The sequence below is a fragment of the Contarinia nasturtii genome, unplaced genomic scaffold (assembly GCF_009176525.2).
Source record: "Contarinia nasturtii isolate CC-2019 unplaced genomic scaffold, AAFC_CNas_1.1 Cnas_scaffold_2934, whole genome shotgun sequence".
Taxonomy (NCBI): Eukaryota; Metazoa; Arthropoda; class Insecta; order Diptera; family Cecidomyiidae; genus Contarinia; species Contarinia nasturtii.
Window position 1 is genome coordinate 545,727 of NW_022200251.1, and position 26,924 is coordinate 572,650.

Here is a 26,924-nt window from a genome sequence, read left to right on the forward strand (position 1 = left end):
ACATCCGCCACCATTCGCAAAATTTGTAAGAAACATTTGCGACCATTCGTTTACATTTGCAAAATATATAGGAAAAATTCGCTCGCATATGGATCATTCGTTTAAGTCGGAACCCCCTAGATCCCATAGCTCCTGTAGTCCCATGCAACATGACACCGATCGTCCGGCGCTCAATTTATTTATGTGAATGCTTCTTAATTTGTGGATATCGAATTAAAAAAAAGTTGGAAAAAAAAATACCAAGAGACTTTATTAGAAACTAAAATCTTAAATTGTGTATTGGATCTGTCAATGTAATTTTGAAAAACGCAAAAATTTAAATTGCTAGTTTCTCTTATATCTCATCAGGTGTGTTGAAATGCAGTAAAAAAGATGCGACCAAATCTATTCAAGTTAAGTTTTCAAACAAATATTTCAAAAGGTAATTGGTTGGTTGGTTGGTTATAATACGTCTTTTTCAACAACTTCATCGATTATTATTTAGCTAAAAATGTTGTGAATAAATTGAAGGGAAAAAAATCCATCGACGATTGAGTGTTGGACAGTTTTCGCTTGTAATTTAATTGAAACAAAACAGTGACTTTATTTCTGCTGCACTCATTTGGTATCAGTCAGTTTTCATGTTCAATGGTTCAATAAGGCTAGATATTCTTAGTTCATCCATATCAATTTAAAATAATAATAATGTGTATCAATACTAAAAATTCAAACGATACAATTGTAATTAAAATTATTTATTTCTAATACTGTATAATGTAGATTCCATTTATTTTTTGTTTGGTTCATTTATCTCATTTAATACAATCTATTAATTTTTGTTAATTTAATAACGACTTTTTTCCCAAACGTTGTACTTCAAATAAGAATATTTTAACAATTTATATCGATTAAACTCGATTAAAACTCGAACGAGTATTTATATATGAAATTAATTACTTTTATTGCGTTTGTTCTGAAAAATGAAGACCAAATTAGATAGATGATTATCTGATTTTTTTTTAAATGTGGTATGCTTCTGACATCGAATCACAATTGAGGATGTGAGGTTTGGAAATAATTCAACGGCGAATTATTCACTGGCTTTTTTTAAAGTAAATTGTAAATTCAGATCTTAATTACATCAAAAAATCCATACAAAAAACATTTATTTTGCACTACTATCTTTTTGTTTAAAATCATCATGAAAAAGAAAAGAAATAAACATATACCGAAATTTAAAATCCATTCTACATTCAGATTTTTTTGTTAATTACGAATATAAATGGCAAAGAAACGCCACTTGATTACGCTGTTTTGTAGAATCGATCAAATCGTTTAAAAAAAATCAGAAATAATAAAAAAATTGCTTTTCAAGTTTTCTTATGTTGACTTTTTCACGTGGCTCCATCTTTTGAAATAATAGTATAATTTCTACAACATGTTTATTTAAAAAGCGAATCTTTTCAGTCCAGCTTTGTGTCCAACCAATTGTTAGTAATTGATAAGATAAACTCGAACAGTCGATCATAATAATTTAGAATCAATCTAGTTCTGTCGATTTAACATTCTTTTTTGTGACATCTATTGAGTTCATGATGAATATTAGTATGGTTTATAATGAGATTGAGATAAATTTGCAGTTTATATAACTTTCAATCAAATTGAACTCAGTAAAAAAGACAATAAAATTTCATTTTTTTTTCTTCATTTTTTCAAATTTATTTTGAACTGATAATGAATAAATACAATCATGAAAATTAAGCCAACGGGACAACACGATGCCTTGGAGTTCGAGAAATTCCTGCCTTCATCCAACATATGGCGATGTGGAAATCAATGCAAACTCTCTCGATTAAATGTTTGGTATCGGCCAATGTTTCGTGAAGAACATATTTGCCCTTTAGTAGACTTGCCACGGGTAGGATATTTCTATACTCACTAAGAATCATAAACGACCGATTAGTATTATTGTTAAAATAATAATGAAATTAAATTAAGAGAATCAAAATTAAAATATATACCTTTGAAATTGAGCATTGCTGTATGGCGAAATTATGATTTTAATTAATTTTAAAATGAAAATTTATTTAAATTTGCATACGAACACTTACGTGTATGCGAGATTATTCGATAGAAAATTGAATAAAGCGAAATTTGCTGGTTCAATAATATCCGCAATTGTTCTGTAAATGAATTCAATTGGTCAAGTGATGTTTTGATATTTGGAATCGAGAAAACAGTTTACTGTTCATCATATTTTCTGGTTTGATGTTGTAGCAATTGATCCACCAAGCTTTTATACGTTCCATTTTGAGGTGTCAATCCACAGCAACTAAAATTAAAAAAAAAAAAATGTTTGTACCTATAAGTTTTTTATATGGTCACATTTCTTAGTTGAACACATCGAAACGGCCGATTAGTTGTTTTTTTCTTTAGATAAATATTCAATCCATATTATACGTACATTTCCATCCATTTTCTACCATCAAATTCATCGGCTTGATAATGAACACTTGGTAATTTAATGTTCGGTACTACCGTGTTGGCAACCAGACCGCTTAACTTAGGCTCAGTATATGGCAGAGTATTTTTGCTAGCATCTGATATTGATAATTAATATTTTAATTCAAATATATTTCATTTATGCACAATTTTAACCAACGAATACTTACTTGAGCCCGAAAATGATGCCTGATTTTTTAAAGCAATTAAATTCAATTATATGTATTATTAATCCTTTTTTCTTATATTTCAATTTAAGACAAAAGAAGCAAATAATCAACTTACTAAGGCCAAAGCCGCCACTATCACACTAGTAAAAGCTCTCATCTTTTTAGTTCTTGATAAAACAGAAATTAGATTCAAATCAAATTATTGTTCAACTATAACTGGTATTCAATGGTTTTTGAGACTTCAATTTATAGTGCTTTTCGAACATTTGGTCCAAATTCTTGCCATATCTGTTATTCTTTCATTGGAATGTTTTGTGTTTGATCTGATTAATACGTGTGTACTTCAACTATAATATTTGGAATACTTTCTGAGAAAAACAGTTACGTTACACGATGAAATCGTAATTTCAATTAAAATTTGAAGGCTTTTGAGAAAAACATTTTTTTTTTGGGAATTTCGATATTCGTAAAAAACTGTTACACAATTCCAGGTGTTTGGTTCACGTGCGTCATAAGTGTGACTTGGCAATCGAATTCAACTTAACGATAAAGTTATCATTTCTTACAAACCGAATCGAATCATACTTGAATTGTCTTCTCTTTCTCTCCTTGAACTAGTCAATTGGTTTATGTGCACCATGTCAAATGCAATGTTATTTTCCAGGAAATGACTTTATGGCGTGTGGCCAAGAATGAAATGATTATTAAAAACGGTTATAAAAAAAACAAATTGAAGTTAAATTCATTAAAAAAATTGTGCAGTAGCTGAAACGAAAGCAATAAATCTCGTTTATCGATTAGAATTCATATATAAATCTACATGAAATCGCTGTGTTTCTTTTTTTAATTGAAAACAGGCCATTTTGGTAAGTAACACAACAAAAAATTGATCAACGACCTTCGATGGAAGTGATATGCAAGCGGATGGAATGGTGTAGACATCGTAAATGTAAACAGAACAGAGAGCGTGAGCAATGTGGAGAAAAGGGAAATGCAACGCAAAAAATTCGCCATGTACGAATACACTAACCATAGCAGAGCAGCAGCAGTAGCAGCCTGATGATTTTTATGAGCATGTTTTCCATTTTTTTTTCATGAGCATGAAAATTATGTGCATTTTCTTAGGTTAATTTCGCCTTAAAAAAAAAAAAAAAAAAAAAATATGTACAACGGTCGTAAAGTAATAAATTTACACATTTCCAGTAACATAAATATCGAGCCTCTGATGCATATAATTTGTAATGCCGGTCAGTAATATGGATTAACATCGATGTTTCCACCGTATCGATATATTGATTATGCTTCCCATGTGTGGCAACCACAATCTAAAACAATGAAGCGAAAAACACAAACAACAATTGCATTTGTTTGCAAACAATTCACAACAATTGACTGCATCAAACGATGAAATATGTTATATCGGGGCTTCATTCTTCCTGGCCATGTTTGCTAATCAAACGCGTTTCTTTCATTTTATTTTAAATATTTGTTCCGATTTTAGTTCATAAATATATTGTGTGATTTAATGAGGAATGTATTGAATTCAATAACAAATACACACGCAAAAAGAAGACAATTAAAAACAAAACAAACAAAATCTGTTCAAATCGAATGTATTAGCGCAACAACAAAAGTAAAATATTGCGAGTGAGTTGATGACATGCATTATGCACTCGTTGCTTTCTTTCTTCCATTTGAAAGACACTGGCAATTACACCTGATTTCAACTAGTATACCAAGAAGAGTCATATAAGCGAGAGATAGAGAAAAAAATGTCGGCCGTTATAGCAACGACGAAGATTAAATAATCAAGAGAGTTACAACGAATTCTGTACATTTCTCCAAAAAAAAAACGCTCACCCATTTTTTTCTTGTCTCAATTGCATGCAAATTTCGCTTGTGAAATTAATACCCCGTTAAATCGAATTTCACGTGAATTTTTTTTCTTCTCAGATTGATATTCGCTCGGTTGGTTAACTCGTGTAAGCATACCAAAAAAACCTGTATGACACATATTGAGTGTCTTGTTCTCAGCAACCACAATAACAACACAGTGAAAAAAACCGTTACTTTATTTCGGCATGAAATTTAGTTTTAATTCATGTTTTGATCGATGTACATAACACATGCTCTACGCAATCAAAACTGCGTCAGCAGAGATACTTTTTGCACTTAAAAATACAAATCGCATTTTAAAAAATACCATCAGAAGAATATATCAGAGCAGTGAAACCAATACTCTAAGCCGGTGAAATGCATCAGTGATTTGGCGCAAAACGCTTTGGTATTCGAATGTACAATGAATCGATTTAACAATTTGGTAATTGTATATTTTTACATGTTAAAAAGAAATTTATCTTTTGCGCTCTCTCTCTCTCTCTCTCACTCTTTCCCTTTGTTTTGTGCGCCATGAATTCAAAGCAGCCTTGCCATTCAACAGACATGAGATGCGCAAATATTTCGTTGCTTTTTATTTTCGGTGCAACAAGAACTGCATGCTATTTTTACCATACCATCATTAAGAGAGTACTGTATTTATATATCGAGTAAATACCGTTTTATTGTGTTAAAGCAGCAATTTTTTCCGAGGCATCAGTTTTCTCTCCATTCTTGTTTGTCTCCTTTCTGTGATTTGAGAATGAGGCATGTGTGTGTGTGTGAAGCAAGATTGGTGCGTGTTTATAATGTTAAACCAGCACATGCAACATTCATTTCTGGCTACTTTAAACCAGTTTTGTGTACTTTTTTTTATCCAGAAGTGTGTAGATTTCGCAAATAAACGAAAAAAAACGACTAACGTATTTCACGCTAAAAATTTATTTTACGCGCCCATTAAAAATCATTTCATTCTGACCGGGAGACACACTTTTCCAAGATAATTTGGAGTAAAAATTGGATTGTCGATTTTTTTCAATTTCCATGGTCGAGTTTGAACATGTTATAGCTATAAGGGGGGAATAAACAAATGTAACAAATTTAATGTCATACGGTGGGTGCACACATGCTAATAAATTATTTTTTATCGAAAATATTGGCAAATATTATTATATCATAATATAAATTGGACGGTGATTTCGTGATCTTTGCTAACCACAAACTCATAAAACTAGATAAATTTACTCATTAAATCAAACTACGAGCATCGTACGCACAAACATTTCGAGAAATACCCAAGTGGAAAAGATATTAGAAAAACGAAACTCGAAGTCATATCCAAAACATTATTCAACCTGGTAATCACTAAAAATCACCAAGTTTACAGTCAATTAGATTGAAATGATCGTGGTCCATAAAGAGAAAATTATTAGAAAGGTTATTATGCTCACCTATGTTTCCAATACCAAGAATTACTCTCTTGGTCCTCTGGCTATAACAAAACGAATAAATAAAAGAATGTGTCCAGCCAAATCAATACATTGCGCTAAATTCAATAATTTTCAATCGTACTCACTTCAACTGTGATCGTGTGTATATTTTTCCCATCGGGGATAATAAATAAATTGCATTGTGATTTGTTTGCGCTTGAAAAGTTTGATCTTAACATTGAACTGCGGCGAGGTGTTACGTGGTTTGCCCGTGTAACTGCTTGGCTCTTGTTTGTGGCATGGAACGAAATGTAATCACTGATTAATAAACTTTACCAAAAGGCGAGCGATTTGCGGCGCTTACACTTCTGCATGGCTTACTTGGACGCTTACGCGTGGCGCAGCAAACATTGAGGCTGGTGTTTCATTTTGCTGCATGTTTTTTGTTGTTGTTGTTGTTGTTTAAATCAAATCGAATCGGTTGAGCAACTGTGTGTTCGATGCATACACGTATAATTGTTGTGTATGCATATGGATCTTATGTGTTGTGCGGCGTACGTTACGATCCGCTTCTTACTGTTTCTGTTTTATTCGTTTCAATCACATTAAATTGTGGCTGTTACTATTGGTGTTCACGGTTATACAGTGAATTTCATCAGACACAACGAGCCACACGAAAGACATATAAACACATACGATGCCTTATGCGCCGGAGCACAGTGCACACCGTTGTTCACACACTGTTTCCGTATCCTCTGTAAACACTTGGTCATTTCAAACGATGTTCTCAACCGAGGTGGTTCGTTTGTCAGCTGTTAATAAGTGAATATAGTTTTTTTTCTCATTGAAATAACAACAAAATTCCGAAAGAAAATCAAATCTCATACAAAGTAAACTTGCAGATTTTTCCATCGATCGATTTTTGTACATACGGACAAGCGTTTATTTTCTTTTCTATAATACATTTTATCGACTAATTGACAAATAAAATCGAGTGTTTTATGTGCTTTCAAAAGGATAATTTTGCAAGTGTGATTCCCTATAAATATGAATTTTCGCGTGTGTATCGCTAAGGATAATCGTTTGCTATAGAAGTGAAAATAAAATCACCGATTTTATGACATTGTCCTGTTTGTTAAATTGAAATTCATAGTGTTGGCTAAGTGTGTGCGTGTGAGTGCGTGTGTTTCGAAGTGATTTTCGGACAACGGAAAATGAACATTTTTTGGGTGTATCGAACAAATTGATTGCTGATTATGAATTTTCTATGCGGTTGTTTGGCATTATTACTTTTCATTCATGGTACGATCCTTTTGTTTCACTCTCCCTTTCAAATCACTTTCATAACATTATGCCAATTCATAGTCAATCAAGTTGATATTGATTTAAATCGCAATCTATGTAATTTTCTATCAATATCAATTGATTTGCCATTTATCGTTTAAAGCGTGTGGCAAAAGAAATTCACAAATTAAAATCATCGTGTACGCGCGCACAACATTATAATTTTATATTCCATCTAATATCAAAATGATATGATTACAACAGCCGCAGCTGCGTTCTTGGGAACTGGATTATTGGATATAAACCTTTTCAAATGCATGCGACGAAAAAGTTTCTCATGTCCACACGAAGATATCGATTTCATACTGCATACACCGTAAGTAGATTTCGAACGCTTTCATTTAATAATGTGCTTGCACATTTCATCTTGTGCATTCGATTCGAACCGATTTTCACTTAAAGAAAATATATATGTTGCTGGTATTGTTTGTATGTGTTCGTGTGTGTGTGCGTATGTGTTATATATGTGGTACTTACTTCAGAATCACCTCTAATACTATTTTATGCATCTTTATTGTTAAACATGTGAGATGCAACATGAATTTTGCATGCATTAGGCACGGCAATTTTTTGTGCGTTATTTTCTCACATGTCGACGAACAAACGAATCATACAAAATAAAATACGCGCGAACATTTGTGCCAATTGCCCATGTTAAAATGACCAAAACCAATGTTTTGATTGAAAAATAAAAAAAATAAAATGTCTTACATCCGTAAGATGAACTTTCCCGCACTGTGATCCACAACATGCATTTATTACATATCTTTAACTGTAATTTGAATTCACGAGAAAACTGAATCTGACATTAGTTTTACGATACAAATAATTTTCGAAGCACTTTTCATACAAAAACTATTGTACTAAAAATGGGAATTTTTGTATCGCAGCCTATATGATATCGTAATCAAGTGAAAATTTGCAGAAGTTATTTTTTTCACAAAAAGTTAACATTCTGAAAGTTTGAAGAAATTTCAGCATATTAAGGGTACTTCCCATACAAAATTTCTTTTTTGAGCGAAAAATCCAAAATTTTGTTAGGAAGGTATCCCAAATATTCGTTGAAATGTCTTCAAACTCTCGAAATGGTATTCTTGTGTGATAAAAATAACCAAAGTGCAAAGTTTCAGCTCATTACGATATCATACAGGCATGGCTTCCATACAAAAATCCAATTTTTTTGGAAATTTGTATGAAAAGTGTGCCGAAAGTTATTTGTTTCGCAAAACATAACGCTAGATTCGTGTTCCCTGGCCCCAAAAACTACCAGAAAACACATTTTTGATTGTTGTTGATTTTTCGACCGATTCCAATACTTTACCTTACACACTAGTTGTGTGCGGAAAAGTAATATAGAAATTATCAGCAAATTACACACAATTTCAATCAAATGGAAGTTTGATAAGCAAAACTATTTGAAATATAGCCGGATCGGCTTGTTTTTCTTACCCATAGCACACCAAAAATATCAATAAAATGCATATGTGTGCGCTAAACGAAAGGTCAAAATTCGATTCAGTTTTTTTTCTACTGTTCAACGACTCATAAATAAGAATTCAATCCAATTGCCGATGATGAACATGAAATGAAATGGTAATATCTCCGTCTGTTGCGTGCAATTCGTCGAATATTTACATTGGATAATGAAATTAAATCGATGCTTTAAGATAACGTAACTGAAGCGTTTTTACAATTCACATTTAAACGCGTTATTAAATAGAAAACTGAATGAAAACACTTGCATTTTCAAGTGCAACGCCAACGGCTCAAATATAATGCAGCACAACAAGAAGAATATACGGATCAGTCACCATAAATCATATGGTTATCGTTCATGCACATTTTCTTCTTCTTCTTTCTATTGTAATAAATCTTAGACATTTGACCATGCATGGATGAACACCGAGTTATTGATCTCCGTTGGAACTATCGAAGAATAAAAACTATTATCGAACGAAAAATGCCATACTCATGCCATCGAAATGGTCGAATCAATCGACTTTCAATTTTTGTTTAAAAGAAAACGTTTTTATTTTCTGATTTGTTTTTTTGTAAATACAATGAAACCTTGATCAAAAAAGTTGGTCATTTGTCATCTTAATTGATGATCAGTCTTAAGATATATTATTACATGATCATTATCACCAAAACTTAATATAAAATACCGCGATAGAATTCTTGCCACCTACCAAAATAGATGTTGGTGACCAAGCGAATATTATTAACTTCATTGGGACAAACATTAAAGTATACCTTAGTTGAACGACATCAACGATTCTATTTCAGAAAACTTTCACTGTCACTTTCGTTGGCAGTGGAATAAAATCGATATAAACCGGTCTTTTTGCATATGTTTTTACGTAAGTTTTTGTTAAATAATTTTTTTTCGGCGATTTTTATAAATAAGTATGTTATTTGCATAAAATTTGCTTTAATTTTTAAGATAATTTTTGCGAAAAAAGAAAGGAAGTATGAATGCAATCGGTATTACTTGTGATGAATTCGCTTTGAAAAACGGTTTAGTGGATTATAATCGTTTCGTGTGCTTCATTTCCTATTGGAAAGGGCGTGGATTTGGTCGATGTCAGTCGGTCTTTCAAGGCGTCGATCTAATTGTATTAAATTGTGTAATATTATGTGCAATTACGAAAAGCCGATCGATTGATCGCATACAACCAATTCTCTCGATCATTTTGCTTAGCGCTTAGTACTAAAAGCGGCATAGATGTGTGTTGAATTAAACGTAGAGAAGGGCAAGAGCAAAAAACATACCGTTGATTTTTCAAAAAATGTTAATTATTTGTTTTTTTTTTGTTGTTGCCTGAAATCTATTATTTTGTTCAACGTAAATCGCTCACGATCGTATTAAATTTTGCAATTTAAATGTTTGCCGCACCCGTGCCTATCATCGTTTGCATGTATCAAATTTAAACAAATTTTCCGATAAAATTACGATTGAATCGGCACAATGTACACTCTTATCATAACAGAAGAACTTCGAACATGTTATGATCGTATTGCTTGTGTGCTATTACGCGTCGGGGTAATTATTGTGTGGCTTTTCATCGCTAGACATACAATTTTAATGACATTCATTCCGTGACAAGCGAAGCATTTAGTATTTTACTGAAAATGAAAACCATAAATGATCTGGGAACTGTACTAAATAACAAAGTATCAAATGATAATCGCTTTCATTTCAAATTGCGACCTGAACAATTGTTGCGTATACTATTCGTCTCTCGATTAAAATACTTGTTGCGGTGTATACGCGATCGCATTGAGACAAATTGTATTCCACGTCAATGCATTTTGGTGGTGGTGTGCTTTCTTCATCGTAAAATTTGCTATATTATTTTCATCGTTCTACTCAAACGCTGTCGGTTTTGTTGTTGTCATTTCTATCCCTCTCTCTCTCTCTCTCTCTCTCTCTCTCTCTCTCTCTGTCTCTCTCTCTTTAAATTTCTTCTAAAATGTTCCAGTGCTGAACTTTTCACTTTCGAGCGAATGCCAACGGTTTGTTGTTTGTTGCGGTTTTTTTGTTGTTGTTCGTTTACATTTTTTCGCTCGGCTTCCGTTAATGACAGTGTGCAGTGGTGCTGAAACAAGTCGCACACAGTTCATCTCGTTATGAAAAGTGAAGAAAAATAAAAACAATGGTCGTGCACCATCGATCGAAAGTTATTTCATGGCAACAGTTCGATTTTCCCATCGTATGTTGGATGGAAAACAGTGCAATGGACCACGTGTAAAATAAACGGAAATTGAATAAGCGATGACAGACCGTGTATTGTGTAAGTTTAAAGTGTGACATTAATGCGCTTCTCTTGTACTAAACCCATCATGATTAAAGAAGCATAATGATTTTTCGTTTTCTATTCAATAATATATTCAATACGTCAATGCCGAGTAGGAAGAATGAGAATTGACTGTGCGCATAATGAGATTGCGATTAAAAGAGTTTATTTGCACGGGCACACAAATAATAGTCATTTTATAAAGTTGATTGCAACGTTGCGATTACACAGTTGCAACAAGGTGTACAAACTGAAAACATTTATCGAAAACAAACTCATTCGGAATGAGACACGAAATTCAGTGCGGTGCAGAGTTGAAGAAAGTGCAATGGAGAAATATGCGCGAACGCCCATTCGTTTGCGCGTGATCACGCTTGAAATGGTAAAAGAAAGCGTTCATATAGATTGACTTTATGGCAATGAAGAGAAAAACAATGTGCATTTTATTTCGATTTCGGGCACACACATACACCGTTGAACATTTTACCCGTCAATTGATGACTGTATATCGGTATATATTGCATTTCTTAACCAATGCACACTTATGGATGCACAATGTGCGTCAGTGGCAGCCTGAAGTGAAGAAGAAAAAAAACGTAAAAACAAAATTACGCAGCAGTACCGCTGGCTGAGCGAGTAACAATCCAAAATCTGAAGAAAGAAAATTAAATTCCATTTTGTTTGCAAATTCGTAACGCGAGAGAGAGAGAGCAACGGATAAATGAGATCGAGTAAAAGTACCCAGGGCGCGTAGTATATGAAAACGAAAAGAAATTCAATTGCAAGCCGATGAAAGAGGAAAAAAGCACATTTGCATCTTTTGTTGAATGATTGAACCTGTTTGAATGGCTGAATACAAATTAGGCGTACACAATGATTTATAAGAAGAAGAAGAAGAAGAAACACCATAAAAGCCAAAAAAACTGATTTTGTTTCTAGTTTCAAATTATCCAGTTTCTTTTTTATCGCCAATTGAGTGTGAGATAATGCAAATGATGTATGCGCACGGGCGCGGCGTAACAAGCAAACAAACGGTGCACTTGACTCAAGTCATAATAATGAGCTGACATCAAATATTTGTTGTCGGAGAGAATAAATGAATTTTGATGCTTAAATGATTGTGTGATAAAGATGTGAATGCGCACATCATGTTCATCACATTTATAATGGCCACATGTTTCTTTTGAACATCTATATCGTTATTGCGCTAGACCAATGTTTGATGCAGAAGAAATAACGGTACAACGATCGTTTCTCATTTCTTTCTCTCTCTATCTCCGTCTTAATATTCGCCGACAGATAAACAACCTATAATTACATTTTAACACGTTTTCAATTCAATACAAAATAACTGAAATTCTAAAATAATAAATAAAAAAACGTTCACTTTTATTCGATAATTTAATTAGCATGTGCACAAACGATTTCTTGCATATGTGTGAATTGTATTTGTTTCATTTTTTTCGTGGCGCATAGTGTGAGAAAATTGGTATAAGTTGATTTTTAAGAGAATCATTCAATTGATCTTCATTATGACATCGATCAACAACATGTTAATGGGCAATTTATTAAACTCGTTGCATGAGTGCATGTTTTAAAAATCAACATCTATGATGTGAATGAACGATTCGTTTGCACTTTGTTTTTGTTTTTATTCACATGCTCTTTGTACGCCATACCACACGGCTCATTCCATTTAAATCGAAAATGTATAGCTCTTTATCTCGACCGCCCGTAACGTCAGCAAAATGAGCATGCTATTGAGCAATATATCAAATTGAGCAAAGAACATCAATTTAAGAAAGTCATAAGCATAACAAACGATCATTACCGATCTTGAACCAAATCTCACTTACTAAATCACTGTGATAACATCGTGTGGATTGCATGTGATCTCTGAATGTCGCTGTAGCGAGTTAAATTATCATGAACGACGCCAACATTTATCTGCACGAAGGAAAAGTGAACGGGTTTCTTTTCGGTCGGAATGTTGTTTTCCATTCGATGATATTTCCGCCTTCTGTTCCCTTCCGAATAGTTGACAATTTTTTTTTTCAATCCACTCAACATCACGTTTATATTCCAACATTTTTTTTTTCTGCACACTCAATTTAATGCTATCTCTCTCTCTCTCTCTCTCAATTTTTTCTTTCGTTTTGCAGAAAAATTCCCGATGGAAGATACGTGGATGTGCGAAAACCATCGACATTTGTGAATTTCCGGCCGCATGAAGAGACGGCATTCATTGTGCACGGTTTTAATGGCACAGCCCGTGATAAACATATGCGATACTTGAAAGACGGTAATTGATTTTTGAATTTCGTGAATAGTTTTCGTTTTCAATGTCCGTTTAATACATGGCCTTTCTCCGTGTACCTTTTATTTGGCTTTTGCAACTGAACATGTTTGTGCACCATTTACTTTTCCTATTTCATTTTTTTTTTTAAATAAATCAAATATTTTGTGCATGCATACATTGTATATTAACATATTAACAAACAAACAAATTTTTTTTCTAAAAATCAAAATGGTTCCGTTGATGTGCCGGGGTGCCTACATAAATTTCGCGTGTGAAGCATATTTGTCGAGAGGGTTCAATGTGGTTTTAGTGGACTGGAAAAAATTAACGTACTATCCGTGCTATTTTTCCGCCTTGGGGAACACAAAACTCGTGGCCCAATGTACAGCACAGGTGAGTCATTCAACATTTTGATCACACTTATTTCGTATCAAATCGCGCAACTATAGTTCAAATCATTTGATTCAGTTCTTGAGTAATTATTGTACATTATTTTATAAAATGATAATTTCTTTATTTGCACATGTTCACGATGAAATTATGTTTACGAGAATTCCCAGTTTGACATTTGCAAAAAGCAAAACTTGATTTGCATATGATTTCAAATTAGATCAATGAAAAACCGAAGAGAAGGAGAACGACAGAGAAGTTCGTTCGATTAATTCGTTTTAGCGCGCAATCATATGTTAGCAATGCGACGAGACCATTTCACTGGCCCATGAAATCTCGCTTTTTCATCTTACACACATATGAAATTGCCAATGAAAAAAAAAATGCAGTGGAACACGTTTCTTTTGTTTGTTGACCCATTTTTATAAGCTGTTTGATACTCATTTTTTTATTGTTCATCGTATCATCGTCACGTGAATCTTGTGAATACAGAGAATACACTGCAAATGTACTTGGAAGTAATGCTTGATGTGTCGATTTGTAATTGAGTTGAATTTGTAAAATATTCCTACTCCCCGTAATGATTTGGAAACTTGTAGCGGAAAAGAGTCATGTTTCTAAATAATTTCTGTTTTGATATTAGGTATACGCATACTTAACCTACAGAGGCTCAGATAACTCTCAAATGACATGTGTCGGACATTCGTTAGGTAATTGAGAAAACAATTGAAATGGTGCATCGTTCAATCTATATGTTTTGTTTATTTGGTAGGTGCTCATATATGCGGCATGGTTTCAAATCATTTGACATCTAAACAGCATAAAATTATCGGTAACCATAGAACTATTTATAATATCATTATTTCCGATTGAGTTTAAACGGTGTTTGATTCTTTCATCAATGTATAGGATTGGACCCTGCGCGACCTTTAATCGAACGGCATGCATCGCATGGCTATCGTTTGACGCGAGATGATGCCAATGTTGTGCAAATTATTCACACAAATGCAGGAACATTGGGACAACAATCGTTAACGGGTTCGCTGGACTTATGTATTAATGGAGGAAGTTTACAACCATTTTGCCGTCGCGGTTTACGATTAAGTATGCATCATCATCTTTATCTTTCCATTTATCTTCTTTTTCGCCATATGTGTTTTTGTTTTTTTTTGTTTGCTCATTTACCTGAATAGAAAATTGCAGTGTTACAACAGAAAATAATGTGTTAACTTAAACGATTGCATTTGTAATAGCAATTTCATTGTGTTTATTATTGTCTTTTCTTTTATTTCGCAATAGATCGAAATCGATGTAGCCATTTCTTAAGTGTATGTTATTTAGCCAATGCAATATTCAAACACAAATTGTTCCCATACAAAGCGTGCCCAAAAGGTTGCGTCAAGAACAATTCACCATTATTCGGCCTAACCAGATATACATTCAAACCAATGCAATACTCTAGTCTGATCGTAAGTTTTTCTTAATGATTCGCCACACATTTTCTATTGAGTCAAATAAAAAAAAAGGAACTTCTATTGTATAGTAGATTTTAACTTGATGTTCGACCACCTTTTAATCATTTGAAGTCGATTTTTGACGGCCTCAAATTAATAAAAACCCTTGCATTTGAAATGAAATCAAATCTGTATGAAAACAAACCATTTTACCATTTCATTTCAGAAATTAATGCACATTGGACAAGATGTACCTGAAGAGTAAGCATAGTTCAATTTTTAATAAAGTTTGAAATGAAATATTCGATCAAGAAAAAAATCATTTTCTCGTCTTATTTTTATTCGAAATATATTTTTCTCTCAAATTAAACTCTATTTAATTTTCAGAACGACCGGCTCATACTGCGTCCAAGTAGATTTTGCCAAACATTGTCCATTTAATGAAGACGACTGAAATCCGTTGTATTTTGTTTGAGTTTTAAAAATGTTTGTTCGAAATCGATATTTAATAAAGTTCGCAATTAGATTTAGTTAAAACAAGTTTCTCTTTTCCTTATAAGCGGTTTATGATTGATCTGCAATTGCTTTAAATCAAAAGATATGTCAATAATGTTCGATAGATGGCGCCACCAATACGTGGATTTATTCCATTTGATATTTTACAATTTTTTAATTCACATGACTGACATACAATAAAACAAGTAGACTTTCAATTCTTGATTATCATTGAAACCAATAAAAAATTGAAAAAAAAAGCCAAACATTTAGGTAAAAACACGTCATTACAGAATGAATTGTTAAGTACGTCGAACAAGTATTGAATTGTACATTTTTGACAGACAAGTTGACAGACATCATTTCGCTATAAATAACACCGGCCGCATATTGTGTTTCACAGTAGAACAATTGTTAAAAAAAAATAACAAAAGAGAAAGAAAAAAAGCGGTGTTTAAAGCACGAGTCACATGCAACTGCATGAATCCAAACAAACGATTAGATTATTGTAATTAAAACCAAAACAACAAACTGTAGTGAATTTTAAAAACCAAAAAAAGCAAAAAATTGTGTAAAAAAATGGTTGTTCGTCAATATGAAGATGAGCTCAAATATATTGAGAAAATCAATGATTACAGCTATCGAATTAAGAAGGGCTTTCAACCGAACATGAAAGTGGAGGGAATATTTTATGTCAACAAACATTTGGAACAATTAATGTTTGAAGAGCTAAAAAATTCGTGTCGCCCGGGCATGGATGGTGGATTTTTACCAGGTTTGTCTTGATTTCGAAAACAAAAACAATGGCATTGATTTTTACGTGTATGATTTGTGTATCGTCAGGTGTAAAACAAATTGCAAATGTTGCTGCATTGCCAGGAATTGTGGGTCGTTCAATTGGATTGCCGGATATTCATTCAGGTTATGGTTTTGCCATTGGAAATATGGCCGCATTCGATATAAATGATCCAAATTCAATTGTATCGCCGGGTGGCGTTGGTTTCGATATCAATTGTGGCGTTCGTTTATTGCGAACAAATTTATTCGAAAAAGATGTGCAACCGGTTAAAGAGCAACTGGCCCAAGGTTTATTCGATCACATCCCGGTCGGTGTTGGTTCAAAAGGTATTATTCCAATGAATGCACGCGATTTGGAAGAGGCCTTGGAAATGGGAATGGATTGGTCGTTGCGTGAGGGTTATGTTTGGGCCGAAGATAAGGAGCATTGTGAAGAATATGGACGAATGTTAAATGCAGATCCATCAAAAGTAAGTATGCGAGCGAAAAAACGTGGTTTACCACAATTGGGAACGCTTGGCGCTGGCAATCACTATGCTGAAATTCAAGTGGTCGATGAAATTTACGATAAATTTGCGGCAAGCAAAATGGGCATCGAAGAAAAAGGGCAAGTTTGCGTAATGATTCATTCGGGAAGCCGAGGTTTTGGACATCAAGTCGCCACCGACGCTTTAGTTGACATGGAAAAAGCTATGAAACGCGATAAAATTGAAACAAACGATCGTCAATTGGCTTGTGCCCGAATTAATTCGACCGAAGGTCAAAATTATCTCAAAGCAATGGCAGCCGCGGCAAATTTTGCTTGGGTTAATCGTAGCAGTATGACATTTTTAACACGACAGGTTTGTTTTAATTTTGTAAAAAAAAATAAGAAGAAAAACGTGATTTTGATGACAATTTATTGACAGGCATTCGCCAAACAATTCAAGACAACACCCGACGATCTTGATATGCATGTCATTTATGATGTTTCACACAATGTAGCCAAAATCGAAGAACACATTGTTGATGGTGTTCAAAAAACGTTACTCGTTCATCGCAAGGGTTCAACTAGAGCATTTCCACCACATCATCCACTCATTCCGGTCGACTATCAATTGACCGGTCAACCGGTTCTTGTCGGCGGAACCATGGGTACATGCAGTTACGTTTTGACAGGTACCGAACATGGAATGACTGAAACATTTGGCTCAACATGTCACGGCGCTGTAAGTTAACGGAATTTATGATTTGGACTTGCACAATTCTAACGAATGTTGTTTTTCTTCAAAAAACTGCAATAGGGTCGAGCATTATCGAGAGCAAAATCGCGTCGCAAATTGGAATATACAGATGTATTGGACAATATGCGAGATATGGGCATCGCTATTCGAGTCGCATCACCAAAATTGGTCATGGAAGAAGCACCTGAATCATATAAAAATGTCACAGATGTTGTTGATACCTGTCACGCAGCCGGAATCAGTAAAAAAGCGATCAAACTGAGACCAATTGCTGTTATCAAAGGCTGAATGATTTTAATTCTTTGTTTTTGATTTTGTAAACAAATTACAAATAAATATTTTTCTCCTGATTTTTTTTTTATAACAAATTTCTGTGTCGAATTGCATTACCACTTTTTTTTAATTTGAAAAAAATAGCTGAAAATACCATATGAATATGTTGTAATTTAAGACAATACGAATTTAAACATATAATCAATTTTTAATAGTTAATCTGTACACTCGAGTGATCCAGATCTGGACCCTCATCAGAACCTATAGGTCTAGTAATATTTCAGTTTCATACTTTTTTTTAGACAGAACATCATGGCTGAGCTTTTTGCAGAACGGCCAGTAGAGAGTAAGCTGTTTTCATAATCTGAAAATGAATTTTATTTTCAATGACTAGCAGTTTTTTTATTTCATTAAAATTATTTGAGAGCACCCAAATGGTTAAAATACGGACACACTTGGGCATGTGGACGAGAATAGTTTTCTGCCATTTGCCCTTCCCCTGCAGAAAATGTCTCCACACATCTCCTCATTTTAACCATTTGAGAAAAAATTCAAAACTATTTCTGGATCATTGATAACCTTTATGAAAGTGTCGGTGTTTAATAAGAAAAATTTTCCAGCACGTACAACAAATGGACGCAATGATCTTGTAATAAAAATCAACAAAAATTTCTTTTCCGGCTCTTCGATTTGGTACCATTCGCTCGAAAATATTGCCACTGGTAATAATGCAGATTTCAAAACGACATTTGTTCCGAGATAGCTCGGGATAAAATTTTGCACTATTATGCCACCAGCATAGGTTACCTGGTAAAAATTAATTTATTTATAGATAGTAGAGTGGTAATTGAATAATTTAGATACAATTTAGTTTAATGAGTGAAGTAAAGCGGTTCAACATTTCTTATATAAACCGATTTCGAAGTGGTATTTCCAATTGGTTTCACTTGTATGTTGAACAAAACAGAGCAAGCAGGACGTTCTGAAAATGGTTTGTATAGCGAAGATGTGTGTGTATGTGAACACATACCGTACAGTGCCGCTTGCTATGGTTCCTTCAGTAAATGAAACCAATGAAAAAACGACGGAATGACGGAATGTAATTGAAAATCGTGCCATCTGATTCACATTCTTTTTTCCTGGCACTTCCCTCAAATTGGAATAATTTTTTTTACGATGTACTTGATAGCCAGGATCGGTTAATCATCTGCCACATGGTTTTACTGTGATCACTGAAGAAATTTCAAATCTTGCAAACATATTTAATTCGTTCTTTCGAAAACGTTGTTCCATTTCATTTCCATTAAATCGATTTAAAATTATTAAAAATAAAGTGCCATCGTAATGTATTAGTACGAGTATGAGCTGTGCCTATACTACTTAGAGCTGTCGAAAGAACGCATAAAGACTATGGTTAAATAAATTGATTTTTACCAAAAAAGCGAATTGAGCGGCGGTCAATTGTTGTGCCTGAGAAAATTGGTACGCGATTGTACAGAAAACTAGCGTCGAAATACTAACTTGTATGAAAAATATGGCCGATAAATACATATTAATTTCATTAGAATATCTGTAAAAAAAAAAGCAATTTTACCATAAGTTCAACTTATATTTCATATCAATACTAACTTGTTAAGTAATTTGTAATGGTCCAGATATGCCAACAGGCGCACGTGATTCGAGTTATCTTTCGAGATTTTTCCCGATTTTCCAATTTGTTTTAAATGCAGAGACAATACTTCAATATGGCCACATAGCAAGCTAACTAATTTCAAGCTGGACGTATCCAAAGTCCATGAAATTGCGCAATTTAGACTGTTTGAAAATGCCTCAAAAATCAAAACACCATAATAAACGTGTGTTTGTTGCGCCCAGTTGCTTGGGATTGGAGCTGTTGATTTCCACGTTTGATCGGATCGTTCCAAGAAAATCACTTCAGAAAATAACGACATGATTGCTCCGGTGTACATACAGGTATAAATTATGGTCATTCGACGGCAATTAGCATAAACTGTTCGCATTATTTTTGCGTCATCATGGTTTTCAACGCATCGATCTGCTTCTGCTAAAATGTCCAAAATATTGTGCAAGTGTCGACGTTTAAAATAGAATAAAGCAATTTTCACGCCAACCGTACTGAAATAAAACTAAATAATTATATTTAAAATTCTCCTGGCTTCGCATTCTTCTACTAACGTTGTTGTGGAAAACAAAAGTAATTCTTTCACCAGGTCATCAGTGGACTGTACATATATTATCGATATTAGTTGACAACAAACAATAACAATTCCAGCGACAAAAAATGTTATTAAACCCCAAACATGATAAATAAAACTTGATTCACTTGTTGGCAACATTCCAAACACTCGAAATGCCCACAATTGTTCATATACGACTGAAGTTGAATCCATTTTTAATAGTTCGGATAATGTTCGAAGACTGTACGTTCTTTGCAAATGCCAAGTATTTTTATGCTATTCGAAAATTGTATTTCGAATTCAACCTTATAGATGAAATTTTTTATGATTGATAATAATTTATTTTTGCTTTCGAGCTCTTTGACATATTTTGAAAACAACAACTTAATGAGAAGCACTTATGTTAACCCATCAAGTACTTGGCGTATCGGTACATAAGCTTTTGTTTGATACTTCGCATTTTTATTAATATATTCTACATTCATCAGTTTTTTTGGTATGACTTATAAAACAACTATGCCGGTTCACTCTGGATAATCCTATTTTATTTGCAAAGCATATTCGTCCAAGGAGAACATTGAAATAATCACAATATGTGAAAAATAATATGAACTTCTGCTGAAATTATTTGAACTGCCGACAATTATCGGACGCACTTTTGTGTTAGTTAGATGATAACAATAGATCTCAAAAGGGTTAAATTATTATTACATTTAAAAAGTTTTAGTAGAAAAAATCGTTTGTTTTACCAGAAATAAGTTGAAGTAGAAACAAAGAGAAATCAAAATACACCTCGTTATACCTTATTATTAATTCATCACCATTTGCATTTCATCGAACAAAATTGAAAGACGAAATACAAACTTGAAAAGCAAAATTTCCTAATTGGACCATAATAAGTTAAACATTAAAGTTTTGAGCTAAAGGTTCAACGGCTTTGAACTAAATTCACTTAAGAATTGGTTTTAAATTGCGATATAATTGTATAAATACAATTGTAATGTGTAATTTCATGAAAATTCAATTGCAAACATTTCAAATGACGCATTTTACAATGTATTATTCAAAGAACTTTTCTTTTGCTATTCACATTTTTTGTCATGCTAACTTTGCACCAGATAAGATCAGATTTTCAAAATACAATAGAAAGTGATGTGAATCGTATGTGTGATTAAAAAAAATACACCGTTTTCATTCAAAATATGTTGTTAGGGTGCAATTTTCACGCAAAAACTTCTTGTGTGCCCTGTCATTAGAATAAACCATACATTGTTTTTGGATAGGATAGATCCGTAAGATTTCCGCACGAGCTGGATCTAAACATAAAATATGTGCACAAAAAATAGTGGGTATGAAGTTGAATTATTTTATTAAGTTAAATTATTGACCAATTTTTGTCACATACAACATAATGATGGCTTTGACTTAAAATTAATGAATATTTTGATTTAATAACAAATACTATGTTCTTCAATTTCCCTAACAAAATGATTCTTCTTCCCGTGTATACGAACTGCACTTAAAAATAAGTGTGCACACTAAAGTTCACACTTATCCAAATACGTTGTATATGTATGTGTTAGAGATGGTGAGTACGCACACACGCACACGCATGCATTCACAAACACGCAAATACAAGCATTCATACACACGCATGCATACAAACACATACCTCACCAACATCAGCAGCACAGCAGAGCCGTGGCTGGAGTTTAGTTTTAAGTTTTAGTATTAAGAAAGATACTCATCAATAAAGACATATTTTATTGCTCACAAAAAATCCCTGTGTTTTATCTCTCTACCTGAACAGTATGTGTATTGGTTGTGCATAAACATACGAACTAACGCACATTCCTCTTTGTATTTTTCGCACCAAAGACAGCGAGCATACAACAGCACTGTGATCTAGTAAACATTGCATTCATTATATATGCTCACTGTTTTCGTTGGTGCGAGTAATACAAAGAGGAATGTGCGTTAGTTCGTATGTTTATGCACAACCAATACACATACATATACAACGTATTTGGATAAGTGTGAACTTTAGTGTGCACACTTATTTTTAAGTGCAGTTCGTATACACGGGTTGAAATCCATAATTAATAAACTAGTGCTTTTGTACACTGAACCTTTCTGACTATTGTAATAGTGTAATACATTTCACCGATTTATGAACCATGATTACAACAAATCCACCGCCAAAAAATATCGCCGTCACTTGCAAAAATGGTGTCGAGCCATGATCCACTTCGATTCCAAATAATCGTTGTAAGCTTAAATAAATTACTTCAGCCACGGTGATGCAAAAAAACCAAAGAAATAAATTTACAATAATTTTACCACAATAAATCCAGAATTATCAACAAAATTCGGACGTACGTGACAATTTTCTTAATCCGAATACAATATCAATACTCAAGTGGATACTATCATCCAAGAGATTCCTGTAAAATAAATTCTTACACATTTCAGCGCACCGTTCGTATTTTTGAATTAATGGCTGAAAACTTTGGCATCACATCTTCATAAATAGCTCGATTTTTATTTCTTACAACTTGCTGTCTGAACTTATAGCTACTGTATGACGGTTTCGATATGAAGTTGTGCATTTCGATAATAATAACTTAACGTCGAATCAAATAAATCTCCTGAAATGCTATCCGAACCCCAATGTGTGAGAATTCGCCTATCTCAAAATTAATCCATGATTTATTTGGATATAGAAAAATTTCGGTTTTATCAACCGTAGTGTCGTGAACAGCCAATATTGCGCTCTTCAAAAGACTATTATGTGATAAGGAATAATAGTTCTGATATTGGCTGGGTGTCGGTTCGTTTTGCACTAGTACCACATACAATTGGAAAAGAATTTTATTTAATTTTTTTTTTCACCATTTAGTGGTTTTAGATATTTTCATACGTTTTTTTCGGTCGAAGTGTCCGCTCGAAGTCTGAATACCCATTGGCAATTTTTGTACAATTTCGGAAATTAAACGATTATCCAATGATCGTGTGTGTATCATATGAATTGTATTAAATCCTCCATCGTGAATGAGTCGACCGATTAAAAGTGAAAAACTTTGAAAATTTAAAATGTTTTGAACCAAAAATTTTGTAAAATTCATCTTTTCAGATGTATCTGATTAGAATGCGAAAGGTTAACTGACAACGAAAAATTGATGGTACATTTATTTATATGATATTTTACTAATCATCATCAATTTGTCATTCATGAAAGGATTAAACCGAATCAGCATTACCAATATGATTCACCATTAATATTTCCACAATTTTGTAGAAAACTGTTTAACTCTAATTCGAAATGTGGTCAGAATTATATTGAAATCATGTGAAATAATAGAAAAAAATAATAAAAAAGCTTTTTGGAAAGAAAACATGCATTGGTGATTTCCATTCCGTATTTACAGAATATTAATGTGCTCAAGATTCAATAGAGCAAAATTTATAACTGTTTGTACACCTTATTGCATCGAAATCTAAGATTTCGTTGAAAACCAAGAGTCGATTCTAACTTACGACCAAAAGTATTTTATATTTTGACAATTATGCCAGTAAACATGCACTTTTTTTATAATATTATTTCTTTACTGCCGTAAAAAGGTATGTGAAGCCACTTCACCAGACCTCGGTTCCCAGTTAACTATTGGGGGACTAATTTTCATATTTTCAGCAATAATTTTTTTATTCGATCTTATACACTAGCTTTGTCTAAAATAATTTCTTATTTACATCGCATACTGAAAAAAGCATTTAAACCTTCTAGTGTCTACTACTTGAAGCTCCCGTCAACCAATTTAATTTCACTGAATGATCCACGTGGCCTAAGGCATCGTCCAATTCCTTTAAAACTCGATTATAGTCTATGCATATTCCTCCACATATAACTTGGTCGGCGCAAATGAACTCAAATGCTTTTTTAACGCTCTTGTTCTTATAGTGTTGGCATTTTTGCTGAAAAAGAGAAATTACAATTAAACTTAATTTCATTACCATCGATTCGACATGAGATACTAACCATCATTCTTTCTTTTTTAGCTGCGTTTGTTGTACATCTAGATAGCATACATCCCTCAGACTCTGCATCATTCTCTAATGTTCGAACCATTGGGACACCAGTTACGTACCACATTGAATAACACAATGATTCAAGATCATCCATCGGATATCGATTCTTAGAGTTGTAGAAGTTTTTCGAAGCAAATATTGGCGAATGGCCAATGGTCTGGCCAAAGTCCAATGTGGCATAGTCAAAGTCTGTTTCAAGTAGAAAATATAATGCAGAATTTATGTGAAATGACGAGTAATCGAAGTCATGAATATTTACTTACCTCCGATAAATACTTTCAAGTCTTTTAGAAAAATATTCGCAGGCTTAATATCATTATGTAAGATTTCTCCAACATTATGTATATGTGCCAATATTTTGACCTGAATTCCGTAAAAATTTCAATGGTTTTTAATGAAGTTTTTTTTAACTAAATGAAAATACACTTACTGCTTGTTTGAAAATAATTAAAACACTTAGATCCGGTGAAATATTCCCCTTTTTCTTGTACAAATCTTCGAGAGTTCCATCGAACAAAGTCATTGCGATGACACGATACTTTTCAAGAAGCGATCCATGATAATAGATTCTTGGAATACCGTACTGTTCGATGTTTGGATCACTCGTTGCATTCAATGCTTTGTAAATTTCTATTTCCCGATCATAACATCCTTGATCCATCGTTATTTTGATGGCAATTTGTATATTCTTACGAGTTCGATCACTAAAGTTGCCTAAAATGCATGAGACAAATTCACAATTGTTTTGAGCGGTTAAACCTTTTAAAGGATCAGCTATTTATGTAAGTACCTTTCCATATGACCGAATGTTTTGTTTCGCCAACTATTGTTATAAGCTGTATGATTTGCTCACGTTGACCTGTTATACTTGAGCCTTTATTTTTTAAAAATTGTTGTATGTCGACCTTCATAATTTCTACTGGAACAGCTATTGGACCAGCTAATATCTGGAAATCAATAAATGTCAGTTTTATTCACTTATTTTCTGCAGACCTTTTTATCGATTAAAATCAATATCATTATACACAGGCCCCATTAAAATTGACCTATTTCTTAAACTGGCGTCGCAAAATTAAAATTACTTGACGTTTTTGCTTTCAAATTATAATTTCAATAACAAAAGAGCTGCACATTGCTGAGATCAGAGTTGGTAAATGCACCTCACAAGTGAGCGCACCCGATTCCATATAAATGTCGGGTGCGCGCACTTGGAATTTTTTTCTTGCTTATTTGAATATAAAGAGTTGAAAAAAATGTATTTAAAATTTGCTGGAAATAATATTTTCCGAAAATATTTGATCGATTCACTCTTGCTAATAAAACCTTATCATCTTCTCATATTCGATTATTTTAAATTTTTATTAAAACTCATCACAAAGTAAAACAATCGATGAAATTTCTAAAGTAATTGATTCAAGTTAACTGTTTGAATTGGAAACGGTTTAATTTCACAGAGAACCAAAAACTAATAAAATGAGTCTGCAAAATAAATCACACTTTTTAGTATGTAATAAAAATACTTACATAGCTCTCAAACAGAGCAAATACCACGACAACTTCTAAAATATGCTTCATTTTTACGAACAAAGAAAAAACCCTATGAAATTGACGAATTTTGCGATTGAATTAAATTGCTGTAGTTTCTTCTAGATCTTATATAGGGATCCTATACCACTTCAAATGGCATTTTATTCATTGTTTAAAAACAAAACAAAATTACAAATGTATACTTACATTCATTTATGAATATTCATATTTTTTAAAAAATAAATAAGAAAATGTCAAATATTATATGCAATATGTCATATAGATGATTATATTCATTGATCACGTACAAACAGAACTTTTTAAAAATAATAATTTTTATAAAAGGTTATGAAATAGAACATTTCTATTGAGTCACATATTTTCGAAAATAGGAATTCTCACTATGGGAGGCTATATGATAGATATGACTATGTTTATCATTTTTTGTTGATTTTCTTTTTAGGTGAAAATATTTTTTGGTATCATTAACTTCTTTGGCTTTTTGAGGTCATCAGCCAATGGATGAGTGACGAAGATCATATTAAAAATTCCTATAGAGCTAGGGGGTAGACCTAGGGGCATATCACGAAAACAAATGCATCATTTTTGAATAAATATACTGTGCTTTCAATGAATGCAGCAAATGTTATTAATAAATATTAACCTAACTTTCGCTTTGTAAATGTTGAACGTGGTTGAACGTAATAACTTTAAACTGTCTAGTGAAGACGGCAGTGAATTCGCCGCGCAAATAAAAGCTTTTTGACATCGGTCTGTCTTGACTTCGGTCTGTTTTTGACGTTTGATGTAAAACAATAACAAATATGAAGCGACAATAACAAATCATATTTGTTATTGTTTTACATCAAACGTCAAAAACAGACCGATGTCAAAAAGCCCGTCTCCACTAGACATTTTAAAGTTGTTACGTTCAACCACGTTCAACATTTAAAAAGCGAAAGTTAGGTTAAGCTAGTAATATTATATTTTTTTCAGCATAATTTTAATCTAGGGGGAGATTGCGAAGTTGTTTACAAGAAGAATATAAACAAATATATACGACTATGCCACCAATATATTCCAA

At 33.1% G+C, this 26,924-nt stretch overlaps 5 protein-coding genes across 5 annotated transcripts; 2 read left to right on the top strand and 3 right to left on the bottom strand.

Moving 5' to 3' along the window:
* Window positions 1-1,673: 1,673 nt before the first annotated feature.
* On the bottom strand, window positions 1,674-2,882 carry LOC116349594. The gene is made up of 7 exons (XM_031781111.1): window positions 2,767-2,882; window positions 2,652-2,670; window positions 2,444-2,579; window positions 2,225-2,311; window positions 2,091-2,162; window positions 2,001-2,018; window positions 1,674-1,917 (listed from the first exon to the last, which is right to left on the bottom strand). Exons 1-7 carry the CDS (start codon window positions 2,806-2,808, stop codon window positions 1,737-1,739), a joined length of 555 nt encoding a protein of 184 aa, XP_031636971.1. The 5' UTR covers window positions 2,809-2,882; the 3' UTR covers window positions 1,674-1,736.
* A 3,788-nt stretch (window positions 2,883-6,670) lies between these two features.
* Window positions 6,671-15,780, top strand: LOC116349572 (phospholipase A1-like). Its single transcript, XM_031781075.1, has 10 exons — window positions 6,671-7,258; window positions 7,505-7,616; window positions 13,260-13,399; window positions 13,674-13,789; window positions 14,430-14,496; window positions 14,559-14,618; window positions 14,696-14,890; window positions 15,086-15,255; window positions 15,467-15,501; window positions 15,628-15,780. The coding sequence occupies exons 1-10, from the start codon at window positions 7,213-7,215 to the stop codon at window positions 15,692-15,694; spliced, it is 1,008 nt and encodes a 335-aa protein (XP_031636935.1). The 5' UTR covers window positions 6,671-7,212; the 3' UTR covers window positions 15,695-15,780.
* Window positions 15,781-15,947: 167 nt separating this feature from the next.
* LOC116349570 (tRNA-splicing ligase RtcB homolog) lies at window positions 15,948-18,124 on the top strand. Its single transcript, XM_031781073.1, has 4 exons — window positions 15,948-16,510; window positions 16,579-17,375; window positions 17,442-17,741; window positions 17,817-18,124. The coding sequence occupies exons 1-4, from the start codon at window positions 16,315-16,317 to the stop codon at window positions 18,042-18,044; spliced, it is 1,521 nt and encodes a 506-aa protein (XP_031636933.1). The 5' UTR covers window positions 15,948-16,314; the 3' UTR covers window positions 18,045-18,124.
* A 136-nt stretch (window positions 18,125-18,260) lies between these two features.
* LOC116349571 lies at window positions 18,261-20,063 on the bottom strand. Its single transcript, XM_031781074.1, has 3 exons — window positions 19,659-20,063; window positions 19,551-19,599; window positions 18,261-18,393 (listed from the first exon to the last, which is right to left on the bottom strand). Exons 1-3 carry the CDS (start codon window positions 20,048-20,050, stop codon window positions 18,340-18,342), a joined length of 495 nt encoding a protein of 164 aa, XP_031636934.1. The 5' UTR covers window positions 20,051-20,063; the 3' UTR covers window positions 18,261-18,339.
* Window positions 20,064-23,903: 3,840 nt separating this feature from the next.
* On the bottom strand, window positions 23,904-25,927 carry LOC116349589. The gene is made up of 6 exons (XM_031781093.1): window positions 25,838-25,927; window positions 25,104-25,260; window positions 24,744-25,027; window positions 24,577-24,676; window positions 24,264-24,502; window positions 23,904-24,199 (listed from the first exon to the last, which is right to left on the bottom strand). The coding sequence occupies exons 1-6, from the start codon at window positions 25,886-25,888 to the stop codon at window positions 24,008-24,010; spliced, it is 1,023 nt and encodes a 340-aa protein (XP_031636953.1). The 5' UTR covers window positions 25,889-25,927; the 3' UTR covers window positions 23,904-24,007.
* Window positions 25,928-26,924: the final 997 nt, after the last annotated feature.

Bases quoted from the DNA above. Each gene is read 5' to 3' on its own strand.
- LOC116349571 (XM_031781074.1), bottom strand. From the start codon at position 20,050: ATGCGAACAGTTTATGCTAATTGCCGTCGAATGACCATAATTTATACC. The intron at 19,600-19,658 runs GTTAGTATTGAT...TTTTTTTTACAG, and splicing joins CATTACAAATTACTTAACAA to ATATTCTAATGAAATTAATA. The intron at 18,394-19,550 runs GTTAGTATTTCG...ATTCATTTTCAG, and splicing joins CGGCCATATTTTTCATACAA to ATTATGAAAACAGCTTACTC.
- LOC116349589 (XM_031781093.1), bottom strand. From the start codon at position 25,888: ATGAAGCATATTTTAGAAGTTGTCGTGGTATTTGCTCTGTTTGAGAGC. The intron at 24,503-24,576 runs GTAAGTAAATAT...TACTTGAAACAG, and splicing joins CTTGAAAGTATTTATCGGAG to ACTTTGACTATGCCACATTG. The intron at 24,200-24,263 runs GTTAGTATCTCA...TCTCTTTTTCAG, and splicing joins CTAAAAAAGAAAGAATGATG to CAAAAATGCCAACACTATAA.
- LOC116349570 (XM_031781073.1), top strand. From the start codon at position 16,315: ATGGTTGTTCGTCAATATGAAGATGAGCTCAAATATATTGAGAAAATC. The intron at 17,376-17,441 runs GTTTGTTTTAAT...ATTTATTGACAG, and splicing joins TGACATTTTTAACACGACAG to GCATTCGCCAAACAATTCAA. The intron at 17,742-17,816 runs GTAAGTTAACGG...AAACTGCAATAG, and splicing joins GCTCAACATGTCACGGCGCT to GGTCGAGCATTATCGAGAGC.
- LOC116349594 (XM_031781111.1), bottom strand. From the start codon at position 2,808: ATGAGAGCTTTTACTAGTGTGATAGTGGCGGCTTTGGCCTTA. The intron at 2,312-2,443 runs GTACGTATAATA...TTTTAATTTTAG, and splicing joins GGTAGAAAATGGATGGAAAT to TTGCTGTGGATTGACACCTC. The intron at 2,163-2,224 runs GTAAACTGTTTT...ATTCATTTACAG, and splicing joins ACCAGAAAATATGATGAACA to AACAATTGCGGATATTATTG.
- LOC116349572 (XM_031781075.1), top strand. From the start codon at position 7,213: ATGAATTTTCTATGCGGTTGTTTGGCATTATTACTTTTCATTCATG. The intron at 13,790-14,429 runs GTGAGTCATTCA...TTTTGATATTAG, and splicing joins TGGCCCAATGTACAGCACAG to GTATACGCATACTTAACCTA. The intron at 14,497-14,558 runs GTAATTGAGAAA...TTTATTTGGTAG, and splicing joins ATGTGTCGGACATTCGTTAG to GTGCTCATATATGCGGCATG.